The sequence below is a fragment of the Podarcis muralis genome, chromosome 5 (genome assembly GCF_964188315.1).
Source record: "Podarcis muralis chromosome 5, rPodMur119.hap1.1, whole genome shotgun sequence".
Classification (NCBI taxonomy): Eukaryota; Metazoa; Chordata; class Lepidosauria; order Squamata; family Lacertidae; genus Podarcis; species Podarcis muralis.
The window spans coordinates 39,383,548-39,400,320 of NC_135659.1; the positions used below are offsets into that span (position 1 = coordinate 39,383,548).

General features: G+C 41.4%; 1 protein-coding gene across 3 annotated transcripts; it reads left to right on the plus strand.

Moving 5' to 3' along the window:
- The first annotated feature begins 2,942 nt into the window (after positions 1 to 2,942).
- On the plus strand, positions 2,943 to 16,576 carry DEPDC1 (DEP domain containing 1). Of its 3 annotated transcripts, XM_077928600.1 has the most exons (12): positions 2,943 to 3,079; positions 4,353 to 4,618; positions 5,083 to 5,227; positions 5,810 to 5,925; positions 7,588 to 7,718; positions 8,627 to 8,674; positions 9,489 to 9,629; positions 10,033 to 10,884; positions 11,564 to 11,736; positions 11,942 to 12,118; positions 13,067 to 13,252; positions 14,833 to 16,576. In XM_077928600.1, the coding sequence occupies exons 1-12, from the start codon at positions 3,032 to 3,034 to the stop codon at positions 14,971 to 14,973; spliced, it is 2,424 nt and encodes an 807-aa protein (XP_077784726.1). In that variant the 5' UTR covers positions 2,943 to 3,031; the 3' UTR covers positions 14,974 to 16,576. The 3 variants fall into 3 exon arrangements, with proteins under 3 accessions (XP_077784726.1, XP_077784727.1, XP_077784728.1); XM_077928601.1 differs by lacking the exon at positions 11,942 to 12,118; XM_077928602.1 differs by lacking the exon at positions 10,033 to 10,884.
- Positions 16,577 to 16,773: the final 197 nt, after the last annotated feature.

Below are 16,773 nucleotides of genomic sequence, written 5' to 3' on the forward strand. Positions count from 1 at the left end.
TTAGGGAAGCTTTTAATGTTTAACAGACCACTGTATTTTAATATTTTGTTGGAAGCCGCCCAGAGTGGCTGGGGAAACCCAGCCAGATGGGCGGGTATAAATAATAAATTATTATTGTTATTATTCATCTTTCTAAGACATGATAACCCTCCATCAGCCTCTCACTCCTTTTGACCTTGGAAAGTCAGTTGCTACAGAGCACATGTTATCTTCTGCATTATTTTGTATTCTTTTGGATTTGCAGGAAGAAGAATATACACCTGTAAACTTCTGGCAAACCCCCTACTTCTTCACTAACAAGCCACTACCACAGGGTGGCCAGCCCAAGATCAGTGGTCTGGAAGAGGTCATTTCAGCAAATTAACTTAATCCCACCTGATAATCCTCATTTTTTAAGATCTTCACCTTACGATTCCTATAAATTAAACTACTGTTTCACACGGAGGCTGTCTTGTTTCACAAAGAAGATAAATCAGAGTGCATTGATTTAAGCCAGTTTAGTGTCATTGAATCAACTGAGGTCCTCCAAAACATGTCAGCATTTATAGTTTTCATAATCCAGAAACAAAGCTGCGATGTCCTGGAGCTAAATAATTATAAGGAAAATAAGTGGCATTTCCTGCATTCTAACTGTGACGGTGGCACTACTGAGGCTTGTTTGGGTAGTAAGAAAGCTCAATTAATTTGAACACCGCTGGATCCTATATTCCGTTCAGCCTCAAGCCATTTTATGTTTAATTCCTGTCTCTTGATTTTTATACGTATGCCACAGTGCATTAAACAATACAGTATGATTTCAGAGGCAACTTCTTCAAAAACATGGTGCCTGCAGAGGCAGCTGGACTCCAGCTCCCAGGTGTCAGCTCCAGTTTGCAGAGTCAATGGTCTGGGAAGATGGGAATTGTAGTCCAACCCATCTGGAGGGCACCACGTTGGCTACCGCTGCTGTAAAGGAAATGGCACAAACCGTTCAGTCTCAGTAATCAAGGGCTGTTGTATAAAGCAAAAATGTACTTCTAAGCTTGTGAACTATTCGCCTTTCCTGTTAGCAAAATATTTAAATCCCACGATTAGATTTATGTAAGTTTGATTTACGTTAGCTCCATTTAAAAGTTTTATATGAGCCAGTGTTTCCCACCTAGGACAACTACCATTCATCCCAGAAGGCCTTTGTAATTGCAGTCTTTTCAAAAAGGTCATCAGTAAATCTGGGCAAAACTCGAAAGCTTCAGCTTTTGTGTTTTACTGACAGGAATGAACAAACAGAATATCTGGCATGATTGACATTAATAACACTCATTTAACATTTTAAAATAGAAGTATTCCTCTCTTCTGTTTTTTACCCCCTGCTGCCTCTGGAGAAAGGTAGCGTGGAATCCAGAGCTTTTTGGATTATGGCTGCATGAGTAAGTGTTGCAGTTGCCGTAATGAGCATCATGTGAGTTTCTTAATTTGATACAGATAATCTGTGAAAGTGGCAGGTATTGTGTTTTCCATCTACCCCAGGTGCGGCTCATATTTGGGGTGCTAAACTTCTCCAGAGGGGCTCCATTGAGGCTCTAAGTCTGTGTGTGTGTGCAAATGTGTGGGGGGGGATCAAAAACTGGGTCTTTGATCCAGGTGAAATAAAGCCTTGTTTGTCCCCTGGCCTGAGCCCTTCCTTGTCTCAGCGTTGTACCTTTTGCAGTCCAGGAACTCCCATTTCTATTTTATTTATTTGCTTGTTTATAAAAAATATTTATACACAGCTGTATCTTCAAAAAATACATCAAAGCGGTTTGCAACAACATAAAAACAGAAAATTTCCCGATAGTGTCTCTGTTACCATCTTCTGCATCCATCACACTCCACCGTTCCTTTTCTGCAACACCTTGTGAAGGTGAGGGACCCCGGAAGTTCAACCAATGAACCCTAGAATAAAAAGCAAACCCACCTATGGCATCAGGGGGACATTTCCACAGCAGAAGGCACTTGACTCTTTGTATAAACTGAACGTACACACAGAGAGAAACAATCCTGGATTGTCTGTGAGTCCTGGAAGACCTGCTCTTTACAGTACAGTACTTTGCTAGCCTTTTCCACCTGGTTTGGGAGGGTGGGGCCTTGACTGACTCCAGCTACTAAAGCTGAGGCTGGTTCTTGGGCTAGGGCAGGTTCAGCAGGTTCTTGGGCTAGGGCATTGCCTTGGTGGGAGGTGGTGTTGTTTTTTCATATGCTTTTTTATTAAGATTTCTTAAATATACAAAAACAGTGTGGTGTCTCTTTTTTCAAGTTATGATTTCTACAATTCAGTTGCATTTGTTATGAGACATTAGTGATACATACCATGTTAGATTATGAAGAAAAGAGGGGTGGTGGTTATGTTTCTATTCTACTTAGTGTATGTGTGGGGTTGTGTGTGTGTGTGTGTGTGTGTGTGTGTGTGTGTGTTGCTACTGATTCTCACTTTTTTGCATCTTTATCTTAGGTCTTATTATTTATGTGGAATTTTTTTTTCCGTTTGCTTATTTGCTACTTTTTGATGTTTTATTTATTGTTTACGATCTTTTTTGCTACGTCTGTAGTTGTGCAATTTTATTTTTCAGGTTGCGAGCCGCCCATGAGCGTGGCTTTAACGATGGAAAGGCGGCATGCAAACAGAATCGATCCCTGGCCGCTGGAACTGAAAAGAGACGGTGGAGAAAAGCTCCATAATCTCACTCCAGCCCACCCTATCCCCAGTTCAGCACGCCCGATTTTCTCTCCATTGTACAAATCGGCCGGTAAAATTCCACCCGCGTCCGCCCTATAATGCTATCTAGTCCTCCTTGACAGGGGAAAAATCGGGAACTGCGCCCACTAACACCTCCTGCCTCCTTTGCTGCTGAGAACACACCTTCCTTCCGCCCTTCGCGTGCGTGCGCGCGCGTCACATGACCTCGCGCTCCTCCAATCAAAGGCTCCGGGGCGCCGTTCAAACCGTCCGACAGCAGTTGCTGTCCTGCTTGGCGTCGCTCGCCATCGCCTTCGCCTTGCTCGGTCCGGGCGCGCTATGGAGGGCCGGGTGGTGTCTCCGGGTCCCTACCGAGCCACCAAGCTAGTAAGCGGGGCGGAGAAAGCGGCGAGGGAGGGACTCTCCCCGGGGCGATGAATGCAGAGCGGCGCATTAGCCAGCAAGCCCGGAGTGCGCGGTTGGGGCGGCTTCACACGTGACACAGTTCGCGTGTCTGCTTGTATTCGTGTCTCTTTGGTTCTTTAATAAGAACTTTTTCTTTTTTTAAGGTTGCCTTTTAAGGGCCCCGAAAGAGTTTCTCTCCCCCCCCCCCCAATCCTTTCCAGGTGCTTGAAACCAATAAAAAAACACTGAAACAAAATTAAACCCAAAGAAAATGGAGAAAACCTTCAGACTGGGCAGGGGGTGGGGGGCAGTTGGGGGCGGTTCTACCAGTTTAAAAGCCATCAGGGATGTGGTTTGTTTTAATTTCTTTTTGCGCGCTACAGTCATGGCATGCGGAGGTTTTTCTCTTCCTTGTCCACATGCTGGTAAGCAGCAACTGGCTGCTTCGCCCAAGGACACGAGGGGTGGGGAAATTGTGATTCTCCCAGATGATGTTGGATTGTGCGGTCCCAGCCAGCATGACAAGTGGTCAGGGATAATGGGAGTTGTAGTCCAATAAGATATGGAGGGTCACAGCTTATTGACTCCCCGTGGACATGGGGTGTAAAGCCCTCCACGTGTGATTGCTAAATGCAGCACTACCCACAAATGGTTTCCATTTAGGGCCATGAAACATGTTTAGAAAATTATCCAGTTCCACACTGGTGAAGCTGGTATTTTTAATTTGGTTTGCCCTTTTGCCTAGAAGTGCATGTTTAACATCATACACAAGGTGGTTACTACTTCACGTTAGAATCTGTGGATTAACACCTGTAAGTATGCATTGACAGGTGCTAACTGCTCTTAAGGGGCCTTGAATATGTTTAGTGGTTAATGAATATGTGATTCGTGGTGGCAGGACAAAACATTTGCCTATATTGAGGAAGCCGTGGAATGATCATATGACTCCTCCTTTGCACACCTGCAGATTCCACACTTCACAGCACTGCCATGTGTAATCAGCCCTTTGTTAATACCCTACTAGCTAAGGAGGAATGTTACTACATTTTCAATTGCCATTATGGCTGAAATGAGGATTCTGACATGCATTAATAATTCCTTGATAAACAGCACAGGGTTTGTGGTATACTGTATTTGAACGTTGGTGCATTATGTGGTGGATAACTTATTGTTTCATTACCAATTCCAAACTGCAGATTCTGGTTAGCTTATTCTTGTTGTTTTTTAAAACCTAAATTTCACTTCTGCCTTGTAGTGGAATGAAGTTACTAAATATTTTCGGGCAGAAATGCCACGAAGGAAACACAGGCAACACTTCAAAAAATATGGGAATTGTTTTACTGCAACAGAAGCAATCGACTGGCTTCATGAATTACTGAAGAATAACAGTAACTTTGGTCCAGAAGTTACTAGGCAGCAAACTATTCAGCTGTTAAGGAAATTTCTCAAAAATCATGTGATAGAGGATATAAAAGGAAGATGGGGCTCAGAGAATCTGGATGACAACCATAACTTGTTCAGGTAATATATAACCATATTGACAGAACTTGGAAAAATGGGTTGATTGGATGCAAAAGTCCTGTTGATTTCCCCTGTTTCATGTGTTACTACCAAAAATAATGAGATTTTAATTTATTCACACTTTCCACCTTTGAGTAACATGGAATTGAAAATTAGCTGTAGCATAAGATCAGCATCTAGTAGTATGATATAATATGCATTAGGCTTGTACCAAACTGCTTGGGAAGCTGGGCTTACTTTATCCTGTTCATACAACGAAAGAATTCATCTTCTTCCTACGTTTCAGTACTTGTATGTGACATGTATCCATTACCTTAATGAAAATTGTTGACTTTTATACTTTAAATGTTTTTGAGTGATGAGCACTTTCCAAAATATTTAATTATGTTGAAATGCAAACTGTGTTTCAAAATAGTCTGTGACGCTACTGTTCAATGTTGAGCTTTTGTGTTTTAAAATTATAGGTTTCCTTCAGTTTCCCCAGTGAAAATTCTGCCACGTCGGTATCCGTTGAGTGAGAGCACAGATAATATTTCTAAACAGACAGAAAAGACATTTAAGTTACCACATTTCTCCAGAAGAACACCCAAAAAATTCCGGGAATGTAAGGTAATAGGTTATTTATGACTCTGATTCTATGACTCATTATGCACACTTACCTGGGTTAAACCCATGGAACACAGACCTGCTTTTGAGTATTTATTTATTTATTTATTTATTTATTTATTTGATGTCTATCCTTCTCCAAAGAGCTCAGTGTAGCTGCATACATGGTTCCCCTCTTCTCCATTTTATCCTCACAACAACCCTGTGACATAAGCTAAGCTAAGAGATGGCAACTGACCCAAGGTCACCCTGTGAGCTTCATCGCTGAGTGGGAATTTGAACCCAACTCCAGACCAACGGCCATGCTGGCTGGAGCTGATGAACACGGTAGTCCAACACCAACTGGGAAAGCTACAAGTTGCCCACTACTATGTTATGGTGTTGCAGGATTGCTGTAAACATTGTGGGAACGGCTAACTGATGAGCAATTGTGGGAACACCCATTAGCAGTCTTCTGGCTTCCAGAATCCTGGAAGGATGGGGAGGAGAAGGGTTGTTATGAGACAGTATGACTCTCTCCCAACTCTTGAGTAAAAGTCTTGACTATACATAGTTATAATGCCTTTTATTATGGCTCCTTTTTAGGAGAACACAGAAAATGTGAAAAGTGAAATGATGGAAGAGGACAGGAAAAATATGTGCATCAGACAAATAACCCAAGCGGACATAGATGAAGTTTGGAGAAACACGGTTGTGATACAGTGAGTGACAAATGGTCTTCTTCACTCCTGTCATTTCCCAATGTGCCTAAGGATAGAATCGTTCACTTCTTGGGCAAAGATCATTGTAGTGTCCCGATCGTCAGCTGAGGTTCTCAAAGCATTCTGTTGGGAGAAGCCTCCTTTTAAGTTGTATACTTTATTGCTGGCAGAGCATTTTGAGTACAGTCGTACCTTGGTTTTTCAAATGTCTTGGGAGTCGAACGTTTCGGCTCCCGAACGATCAAAAACTGGAAATGATTCTTCTAGTTTTCGAACATTCTTTGGAACCCAAACATCTGACGCGGCTTCCGATTGGCTGCAGGAGTTTCCTGCAGCCAATCGGAAGCTGCGCCTTGGTTCTCAAACATTTTGGAAGTCATTTTGGATTCCATTTGACTTCCAAGGTACCACTATTGGAAATTTTGAGCTTAGCAAGCTTATACACCAAATTGAATTAAAATATTAGCATTTCTAAAGAGCACTAGTCCTACTAAAACATAAAAAGTGCATGGATTACAGTGGTGCCTCGCAAGACGAAATTAATTCGTTCTGCGAGTTTTTTCGTCTTGCGAATTTTTCGTCTTGCAAAGCACGGTTTCGGAAAAGTTTTGGAAAAGTTTCAAAAATCACCAAAGTCTTCAAAAACCTCAAAAAAGGCTACCACACCGCGTGCTATGAGTTGCTCCTTGAAGTCAAGTCGCAACTGTATTAACGGTTTTAAGAAAAAGGAAACAAACTTGCAAGACGTTTTCGTCTTGCGAAGCAAGCCCATAGGGAAATTCGTCTTGCGAAGCAACTCAAAAAACCAAAAACCCTTTCGTCTTGCGAGTTTTTCGTCTTGTGAGGCATTCGTCTTGCGAGGTACCACTGTATTGTAATAGCTTAAGCTGGGAAAGACAGGGTGTATTTGGAAGAGTTATTTCTTCTAGGGAAGAACGTGTGTGCTTTGTCTCTGGCCCTGTTTATATTTTAATGATAAGCTCCTCTGGTTAATTTCTTTTAAAACCTATTTTTAATGGATAATGAAGATAGCTTGTTTAACTAACAAAAGTTTGCTTTATTCCATCTCTGGTTCATATGTAATACCAAGCCAGGTTTTGTGAAAACTAAAACTAAACTTGGCCAAACTCCTCCTGGCTGCATAGCTGATAATGAGCAGAGGGAGGAGTGTGTGAGCCCAAAACTCACAGCAGCTCATGCAAGTAGTGGTAAAGCATAGTTAAGCATTACTTATGAACATGGCTTCTGTGATACTTCATGGAACTTTTGTTGGACTTTTGAAGATGCCTGGTCTCTAGTGTCCTTGTCCTTTACCTGTCTGCGCTTAACAGATTTATCCTTGCTTATTATGATGCCTTAGACACCACAGGAAAATTCATTTCGAACTAGGCACTAAAGTGGATTTACATGTCCACCCCTCTTCCACTATACTATGATTTATTTACTGTGATCACCCAGTGATGAAGTTTTCATAAAAGCTTGGTTTTGATTTGCAGGCGGTAACATTAAGAACACAGTAAAATGATATGCTTATCATTTCAGAGATGTTTGAACATCAATATATATTGAATCCTTTTGCAAGCCTGTTTTCTTTAGAGACCCCCCAAAGTGATGTGCTCAGTTCTGGAATTATCTGGTGTTGGTTTTTTTTCCTCCTTGCAGTTTGCAAACTATTTTAGGCATGCCATCAGTCAACGAAGTATTGCACCCTGCACAAATAGTTCCTCGGTACATAATATACAACATGACTAATACAAGTAAACGTGGCGTTGTTCTTCTGCAAGACAAATCAGGCAAGTCCTGTACAATTATTTGAAAACCTGGTTTCCACCCCACCCCCCTTCAAATATTATGGAAAGTGCAGTATTTCTCCTGACTGGTAATTTAACATTGGTATTAAAATATAATAATTAAAATATAATAATTAATTAATAAAGCCCTCAGTAATTTGAAAGATATATACCTCCTTTCCTACAGGCCCTCCCAGATGTTAAGATCAGCAGAGGGGGCTCTCTTGGTAGTTTCCCCTCCCTCAGAAGTTTCCGGGGTGCCCTGGAAGAGGGCATTCTCTGTGGCAGCCCTAAATTGTGGAATTCCCTCCCCATGGGGGGGGGGCGGTGCCTGGCTCCTTCACTATTCCGCTTTCAGTGAATTTTGAAGACGTGCCTGACCTTTGACACCTGAGACGTGTGTTTTCAGAGCCCACCCGTTTTGTGTGATTGTGATCTGTTTTAACTGTTTCAAGTTTTTTATTGTAACCCACCCTGGGATGTGCTAGTGAAAGGCGGGTGATAAATGCAATAATAATAATTTCAACAGAACTTCAATGTAAATATGCTTCATTATGACAACCTAGCACAAGGGAAGAAAGAGCAAAGGGGAAGTCTAGAACTTTTGCTTCTTCTCAAACTACATGTTTTAAAACCGGTTATGTCAGCTAAGGGTTAGCTAGTGTGATGCAGTGACTAGAAAATTAACCATGAAGCTTTTTTAGAATGTGACCTTGAGCAGCTGGTAACTCTTGGTCTAATTCCCAGCTATGTCTCATGGGGAGCATGAGGGTTAAAGTGAGGTGTTATATCTTCCAGAATATGCCCTTAGATGATGGATGAAACAGGACAAATAGAAAGAATATGTGAAGTCTGCTCTTAAGAATAACAATGGAAACTGCTCAATTTGTCTCTTCCTTCCTTCCTTGCAGAAGACCTCCCTCACTGGGTACTGTCAGCTATGAAGTGCTTGGCAAACTGTAAGTTAGACACACATTGTTTGAAATGTCAGGTGCTGAAATAGAAATGGAAAACAGAATAGAAATACCAATACTATATTGGTGACATCTGCTGGGCTCTTATTTATTCTGGGCTTCCAATTTATTCTGGGCTTCCAATAATCTGATTTTTAGAATATTTTATGAGATAAGTGAAATTAAGGCCGAAAAAAGAGCAAAATAGTAACACTGTAATTCCATAAATGCACCAGAAATTTGTGCCTGATCTATACAATGGCAGTTCTTAAAAGAATTGTTGTGTTATGTCATGTCAGGGGTCCATCCACCACCATACCCCAGCCAGAATAACTAGCTAGCTTTTTTTTTTGCCACTCAGGAAGATAATTCCATTTGTATAATTATGTGTAATGATGGTTATGGCTGAAATCCTAACCCCTGCCGTCAGGGCTTTTCAGAGCAGCAGAGGAGCTGCAACATCCACACACCAGCCACTCACTGAATACAGAAGGGGGGGAGGCTTGTACCCCATCCCTGTACCAGCTGCAGAAATTGGGCTCAATCCTAGACTGGTTCTGCTTTCAGAATGCCTGTGTCTGAGCTTTCTAGTGGTGGAGATCCTGCCTGCTAACCTACCATAAAGGGGGTTGGAGTCCTCTGCCCCATAAGATCTCTTTCTTTCTTTCTCTCTCTCTCTCTCTCTCTCTCACACACACACACACACACACACACACAGAGAGAGAGAGAGAGAGAGAGAGCTCTTTGTGCTGTTTCATGTTGTAAATTTTTGAAGAGTAGAGTTCAATGTCACTGAGATTTATTTCCTTTTGTATTTTAGGGCCTAGAAGCAATGGCACGAGCCAGCCAATGTACATGGGCTTTGAACGAGATGTATTCAAAACAGTTGCTGACTATTTTCTTAGTCTTCCCGAACCTTTGCTTACATTTCAGTACTATGAGTTATTTGTGAATATACTGGGTACGTATTCCTCTAGTTCTGAGGCACCCCACACTTTAATGGGCATTTGAGAAGATGGACTAAGACGCCATGTGTCTGAGCAAAATCACTTGGTGTATCTTAGATTTTCAGAGTGAACTTTGGCTGCCTTAATTTGACAAGTAATTTATTATAAATTTTAACAACTTGGTTTTCTGTTCTTAGTCTTTGCACTGAATGCTGAACACAGACTGACTTGTTATGTGTCCTTAGTCTTGCATATCTGAGCTATCTGTTGCACTTATGTTTTTGAATATCCTCTGACTGAGCAAGTGTTCTCTTCAACATGACTAACATTTCTGACTTAACTTTTCTGACTTGTGTTGCTTGTCTTGTTGCCCTGTCACATCGCCTGCATCTGAACTTGTATTTCATTTTCTGATAGTTTTGTGTGGCTACATCGCAGTTCCAAATAGATCCAGTGGGAAATCTAGTGCACGAAATGACTTGACTCTTTCAAAAACTCCACCCTTAAACTCTTTCAAGTCAACCGAATGCCTTCTGCTAAGTTTGCTCAAGACTGGCGAAAAGGACAGAGCTGAGGCTTCCAAAACAGTTTCTGTAAAGTGTACAGCTGAAAAGGGACATGATAAAACGTTGCAGCATGATAGTTTGCCTTGTGAACATGCCACCGTTCATGAACTAGCAGGTGGAAGTTGTCAGGACCTTTCAAGACTGAAAAATGAACAAGCTATGCCTCTCAAATTTAAGGCGAGGTGTTACTCTTTGGAGGGAATTGCAGATACCGCCTCAGGCAAGTGTAGTCAAGACGGACTAAAAACACTTTCTGAAACTGGAGTTCATATACCGTTCGCAAGTAATGGAGACCAGCTGTTTCACTCTGCACGTAATCCAGACTGTTTCTTGGATCTTTGTTCAGATCTCGCTGACCCAAAACAAACATGTGGCTTCAAGAGAGTTTCCGCAGCAAGTATTCCAGACCAAGAGCTATCTAGCGGTAACCACAAATCAAAGCAACTTTGCAGATCTCGTAGTTTACGTGGAAATAGCAGCTCTAGCTGGTGTAGTGCCCATGCTCCAGTTGCAGAGATCACGGTGAAACCACATCCTTTGGGCCATCTGGGCCAAAAAACCCAAAGCACCACTACACTGGTTACTAAAATAGGAAATAACCCTGGGAATTCTAATATGGCCATCAGTAAAAGACTCTGCAAAAGTGCAACACAACTTTCAGAAAACACGCTTCCCCCCAGCACCCTTATGTTGACTGGCACAAGTAAGATTGCTTTCCTGAGCATGGGATTTATTTATTTATATTTACTAACTAATTTGTTTTTCTGCTTTTTTTCCCCTTTGCACAAACCCCAAGGTTTTAAATAACTAAACGTATTCAACAAGATTTGTCAAAACGGTTCCTAGGGCCTTTGAGGTTCAGTAATTTTAAAAAAATAATATTTTGCCATGCAAGCATCAGTATTTTCTGTAGTGCATGCTAATGCCAAGTGTGTGTGCTCTTCTGTCAGTGCTGTTATATTTGTGTAATTCGGCATATTTGTAACCCACGTGGCTACTGGGCAACTCTTCCAAACAACGTATAGAGAAAAAAGAGAAGCTGCTGTTGGGCACGGACTGCTAAATCACTCGTCTAGTCTCTAAACTTCTAAACAACCAGCTAGACGTTTTTATGTAATTGGACTTTAGCACACTTCGGTGTTAAAATAATAACGTTTCGTTTTCATTTGCTCTTCACCTGTATTGCTGGAGCAAAATGAAGCAAGTTCAGGATCTTAGCACAAAAGTCTAGAATAGAGCACTAACTTCTTAACTGAAGTAGAATCAATTACCGTAAAACTATTACTTCGTGTTATGTGGGGAAATTAACGTGCAGGATTGCTAATTCTGCTTTTGATACAGTTACTGAGAATAATGTCTGTCCCCAATTTTTAATTTGCTAGAGATGCTCCAATCTCATTTAGAAAGAGTTGCTATTGAAGCACTGCAGATCTGCTGCTTATTGCTTCCTCCAGCAAATCGCAGAAAACTTCAACTCTTGATGCGCATGATCTCTCGAATATGTGAAAATGTTGATATGCCACGACTTCATGATGCAGTGGGCACCAGGTCTTTGGTAAGATGTGTTGCTTTCCAATTTTTTCTTAAGTTGTTCCATTGTACAACTGAAATTTTAGGCTTCCAATGTTATCAGTCTTCCCTTCTGTGCCATTGTTACTGTTAAGGGGATATGTCTTGGGAAGGAGCGTGATACCACATTCCTTGCCACAATATTCGGTAAATTCTTTTGTTTCCTAACCAGTTTGTTTAAATGTTTCCAGATGATACAGACATTTTCTCGATGTATATTGTGTTGTGAAGAAGAAGTTGATCTTGATGAGTTGCTTGCCATAAGATTAGTTTCCTTTCTAATGGATCATCACCAAGAAATTCTGGAAGTCCCGATTTATTTACAAGTGGCCGTACAAGAACACTTAGAAATTTTAAAAACTACTCAGGTGAGGGAAAAGGTTGAAGCATGCCTTTCATGCTTCAAACAGAAACTCTTATGAGTCAGAGATCTTAACTCCTGAGCTTGCTGTCTTTTTTCTCAGCCTAGATCTTGGGACACATTAGTTACCTATTTAAGGCTCCTACTTAAAATGCAGAACTTGACATTTCTTGCCCCTTAAACTTAAGGATGTTTTGCATCCTTGAGATACTATTCTTCCCACATCTTCAGGCAATTGTAATAGTTTGGCTCCTGGCGAAGATTCTGTAGAAATTGTTTGGTTGCTTTTTGGCTATTACAGCGGTGCCTTGGTTGTCGAACGTAATCCGTTCTGGGAGTCAGTTCGATGCCTGGAACCGTTCGAAAACCGAGGCGCAGCTTCCGATTGGCTGCAAGAGCTTCCTGCACTCAGTCAGAAGCCAAGGAAGCCGCGTCGGATGTTCAGCTGCCAAAAAATGTTCGCAAACCAGAACACTTCCAGGTTTGCAGCGTTCAGGAGCCAAGCTGTTCTACAACCAAGGTACCACTGTACTCAGTTTGGTCTTCAGGGAATTCCGTGGACTTCCAGACCTGATTATTAATTGACAGGAATCAAATTTTCATTATGTTACTTCGTACTATAACTGTTCTCTGCACTATAACTCTCAGTCCAATGGCCCTGGGTACTTCTGTGGTTTCAGAAAATTGGGTCATATTTTTATCATACTTTGATTCCATTGTTCATTGGTATCTTACCCTTTGGGAGTTACAGCCTCTGTAAGTAGGTCAGTATTATCATCATCATCCACATATGACAGATAGAGGGCTGAGAGAATCCTGGTTAGAAACCCATTCAGTGCATCCCTGGCTTAGATTGGAACTGGGAGCGTCAGATCGAGAGCGCTTGCTGTTTAACAGATGCACTAAACCAGCTCTGTGTAAAATGCCTGGAACTTCACATTATCTTTGTTTGCAGATGGAGTGCCTAGGGGAAGAACTGAGCACCATTTTCCCAACTTACTCCTACTGCGAGAGGATAACTTCTCAGGAATTTGATGCACAAAAGATTTTCACCTCTCAGGCAGCAGTTGCTGAGCTTCTGGAAAGCATCATTAAGGACAGAAAATTAAGTGTGAAAGACAAGAAGAAGAAGCTTAAGCAGGTAATAGAAGATGTTAAACCTGCATCAACATTATTTGTGAAGCAGGTAGCCATTTAGTTTTCAGAACTGACAGTTAAGTTGCCTCTGGCAATCTCATTTGGATGAAAATTGTCTGCCTGGAAATGGGTGCTTGCAGTTGAAGAACAAAGGGATCTGTTCAGCGGCATCTTTTTCTTTTTCCTTTTAAAAAAGCTGCATCTGTTTCTGAAGCCCGCTACAGCCCCATCACTGCTGCCTCTTCAGCTGTATTGGTGAAAACAAGGCTTATACCGCAAAGGTTAAGGTGGCACCTTAGGTCTAGCAAGTCGGGCAAAGATATAACAGCTCTGGCCCAGGTTGCTACTTTAATCTTGCTGCTAATTGGCATTCTGCTTAGGCACTTATCTGTGTTAAGCAGATGTCCCTATAGTACACCAGAACTTCTGCTGAGGTGTAGGTGGCTGCTCTTCTCAACCTCCAAACTTCACCCCCATCCCAGCTGTGATGAACAGGGACTTTCTAGCACTACAGTGTTAGTTGTGCCAGCTGCTTTGGCAGTGCAAATACGACTGTGTTGTAACTCCATAATGGGAGGACATGGCATTCTTTTATGGGATTGAAATCCCTGGCTACAGCATGCAGAATCATATCTAGCCCACCTCAAGATGTCTGGCTGAATGGCAATGCGTTTTGCAAACTAGGGGTGTGTGGTGGTGGAGATTCTTTTCGTTTTTTTAATGGATCAAGAGCAAGTCTGCAGTAGAGATTTATCCCTCCTTCACCAGCCGAATCCTAGGCATGTTGGCTTGGAAATAAATGCCACTGTCCAATATTATTTGCTCTCCAATTAGTATGCAAAGGATTTTGGGCTTAAAGGGTTAATGGTGGGCATGCTGTTTTTGCAATTGGTCTCTGCTTTGATATTACTAGTACTCTAAAATGACACATAACACCCCTGCAATTGTTATGAAAAAGTGCATGCTAGGTTGAATAAGTAGGGGTTCCCCTCCCCCCTCAGTAAGTGTTTAGTTTGGTTTATTCAAGGTCACCTGACACATAATTTACTGTAATCTACTTTTGGGTAAAGTACAATATCTTTGGAAGCTTAATACAGAGGATTTCTGTTCTCCTGCAGAAACCTTTGAGTTTGTTTTTTTTCCTGGACAAACCCCCTACACAAAATTGTACTTGTCCCAGAACTTTTTAAGTCTTATGACTGGAGTCCAGCTCTAAAGCAAGCAGCTTTTAAATCACCAAGTTGTTGTTACTATTCTCTGTGCTTTCTTGTAGTAATGGAGACTTTGTTGGGCTTGAATTGTTTCTTAAATTCAGCCAAAAGGACGTTTTAAAGTTCCTACTCTGTAGCTAGCTGGTTGCCAGTGAAAGAATTGTTTCATTCTGGATAGCAAGAAGTCTTAAGCCAGTATTTTGTAGCAAAGTAGAATGTTAAAATTGAATAAATAAAATAAATAGAAAATAAAACAAACTTGGCCACCTCCCTGCTCACCCCTGACTGTCTTTATAAGAGTTATTACTTGGTTGTAGCACTGTGTTCGTTTTTTGTAACTTCAGTATGACTAGCATGGCATCTTGTTCCTCAGTTTCAGAAAGAGTATCCCGAGATCTATCGAAACAGATTTCCAACCACAGAAAGTGAAGCCATCCTGTTTGAAGACAGGCCCACAATTAAGCAGCCAATGCTCAGCCTGCGAAAGCCAAAGCTACGTACCCTGAGAAGTTAATTTTATGTCTTTTGACGAATCTGACGTTTGTAAAGCCATTTTGCTTGGAAAACAAATATTAGCCACATTTAAGTGAGCGAGTATACAAAAATGTGAATTTGTTGAACTGTGCTAAAATACGTTGGGTCCCAGGGTTCCCTTGTCATACCTAAAGTCTGGAAATGACGACATTGATGTTTACAAAAGAAACCAACCAATGTAAATAGATAATATTTGTGTATGAGTGGAGTTGGGCGAAATGAAGGGCAACCAAAAATGTACAGATACCAATAGCCAAAAAGAAAAAGATGGTGGAGTTAGTAGAATTGAGAATGCATGCTATAACCCATTCCAAGAAATGGGGGCATACTTTTACCTCAGTAAGCTGGTGTGTGTGTTAATTTTCAAGAAGTACTTCATTTTTTTTTAGAAATTGTAAGTAGAAAAGTAGAATATTTTTTATTATTTTTTGAGTGAAAGCAATAGGTTTGCAAGCAACTTGATTAGACAGCTTTTACTTTTCAATTTGCACTTACCGTGTATGTTGGTCGTCTGTTGTCTTGAAACTTTGCATGGTCCACTGTTGACCAAGAAGAGGCAGGAGAAAAAGGAAGCAGGGAACATGTGTCATAGTGTTAAACAGAAGAGAGCGATTGTAAAGCTGATCATCTTTGCACAAATCCAGCCTTTCATAGAAAAAGGCTTCAACAGCCATAAAGAAGTAATTAAAAGCCTTGCTTGCAATGGTGCGAAGTGTGCTGCATTTGTAGTCCTGGAATATTTGGAAATACGTGGTTAATGGGTCACTGGTCCCATTACTTGTGTTGAGGTTTTCTTCCCATGCTGTCTTGGTTCTCTTTCTTTCCATTTAGGCCAGTAAATTGGATCCAGGTGAGAAGAGCAATCTTAAGTGGGATGAGGTGGAGAGTTAAGTAGCAGGCAATCTCCACTTCCAAATCCCTACCAGCTTGCTCTGGCCATGTTGGGAGTTGGAAGGTGTTGCTACCGCCATCATCCTTCCATACTGACGGGGTTGGTTGTTTTTAAAACCTTTCCTCCCGCCTGTTTCAATGGGAGGGAAATTAATTACGGCAGGTTCAGGCCAGCATCAGTAGGTAGCCCAGTATGTTGACTGTACAAGCGAAGGGGGTTGAATGCAGTAGATCAAAGGTCACCCCCAGTTGATCCCACCACAAATGGGAAAAACAATGGCCGTACTGCTTCCATAGCTCCTGGGGGCTTAGAAGGGCCTCTAAGGCAGATGGGATTTCCAGTCAGCAGAGCACTTCCCCAGTGGAAAAGCCACACTTCCATCCTAGCGCCCTTCCCCCGCCGGCCTTTGGCAAGGGTTAAATTCAACTAGTTTTCAGGGGAAATCTTAAGTCATCACTAATATAATTTAAGTGGGACCTAAGTACAACTAAGGTTACTCTGGATCCAATCCATTGTGTGTTGTAGTAAGACTACACTGCCCAGATTCTTTTCACCTCTCCTTCTCTTTTTATGTTTATCTGTTGTAAATGTTTTGTGTTTACAGCATGTATCTGTCAATATTTAATTGATTTTATATTTTTAAAATATCTGTCAGAGGAAGCTTGTTGAATAAAATGACATAATGTTGGTACTCTATTTGTGTTTTGTTCAGAAGGGTGTTTCAGAAAGTGCATTGAAACTGAATTGTAGCAAAAGGACCTGGAAGTTCAGGAACTGAACGCAGAATTGCACTTAAGGAGTTAAATATCGTAGCAAACGAAAGACTATATGGAGTACCTTTTCTGACGCTTAACACTGAATTTAGATTATCGTAGTATGAGCAATGTT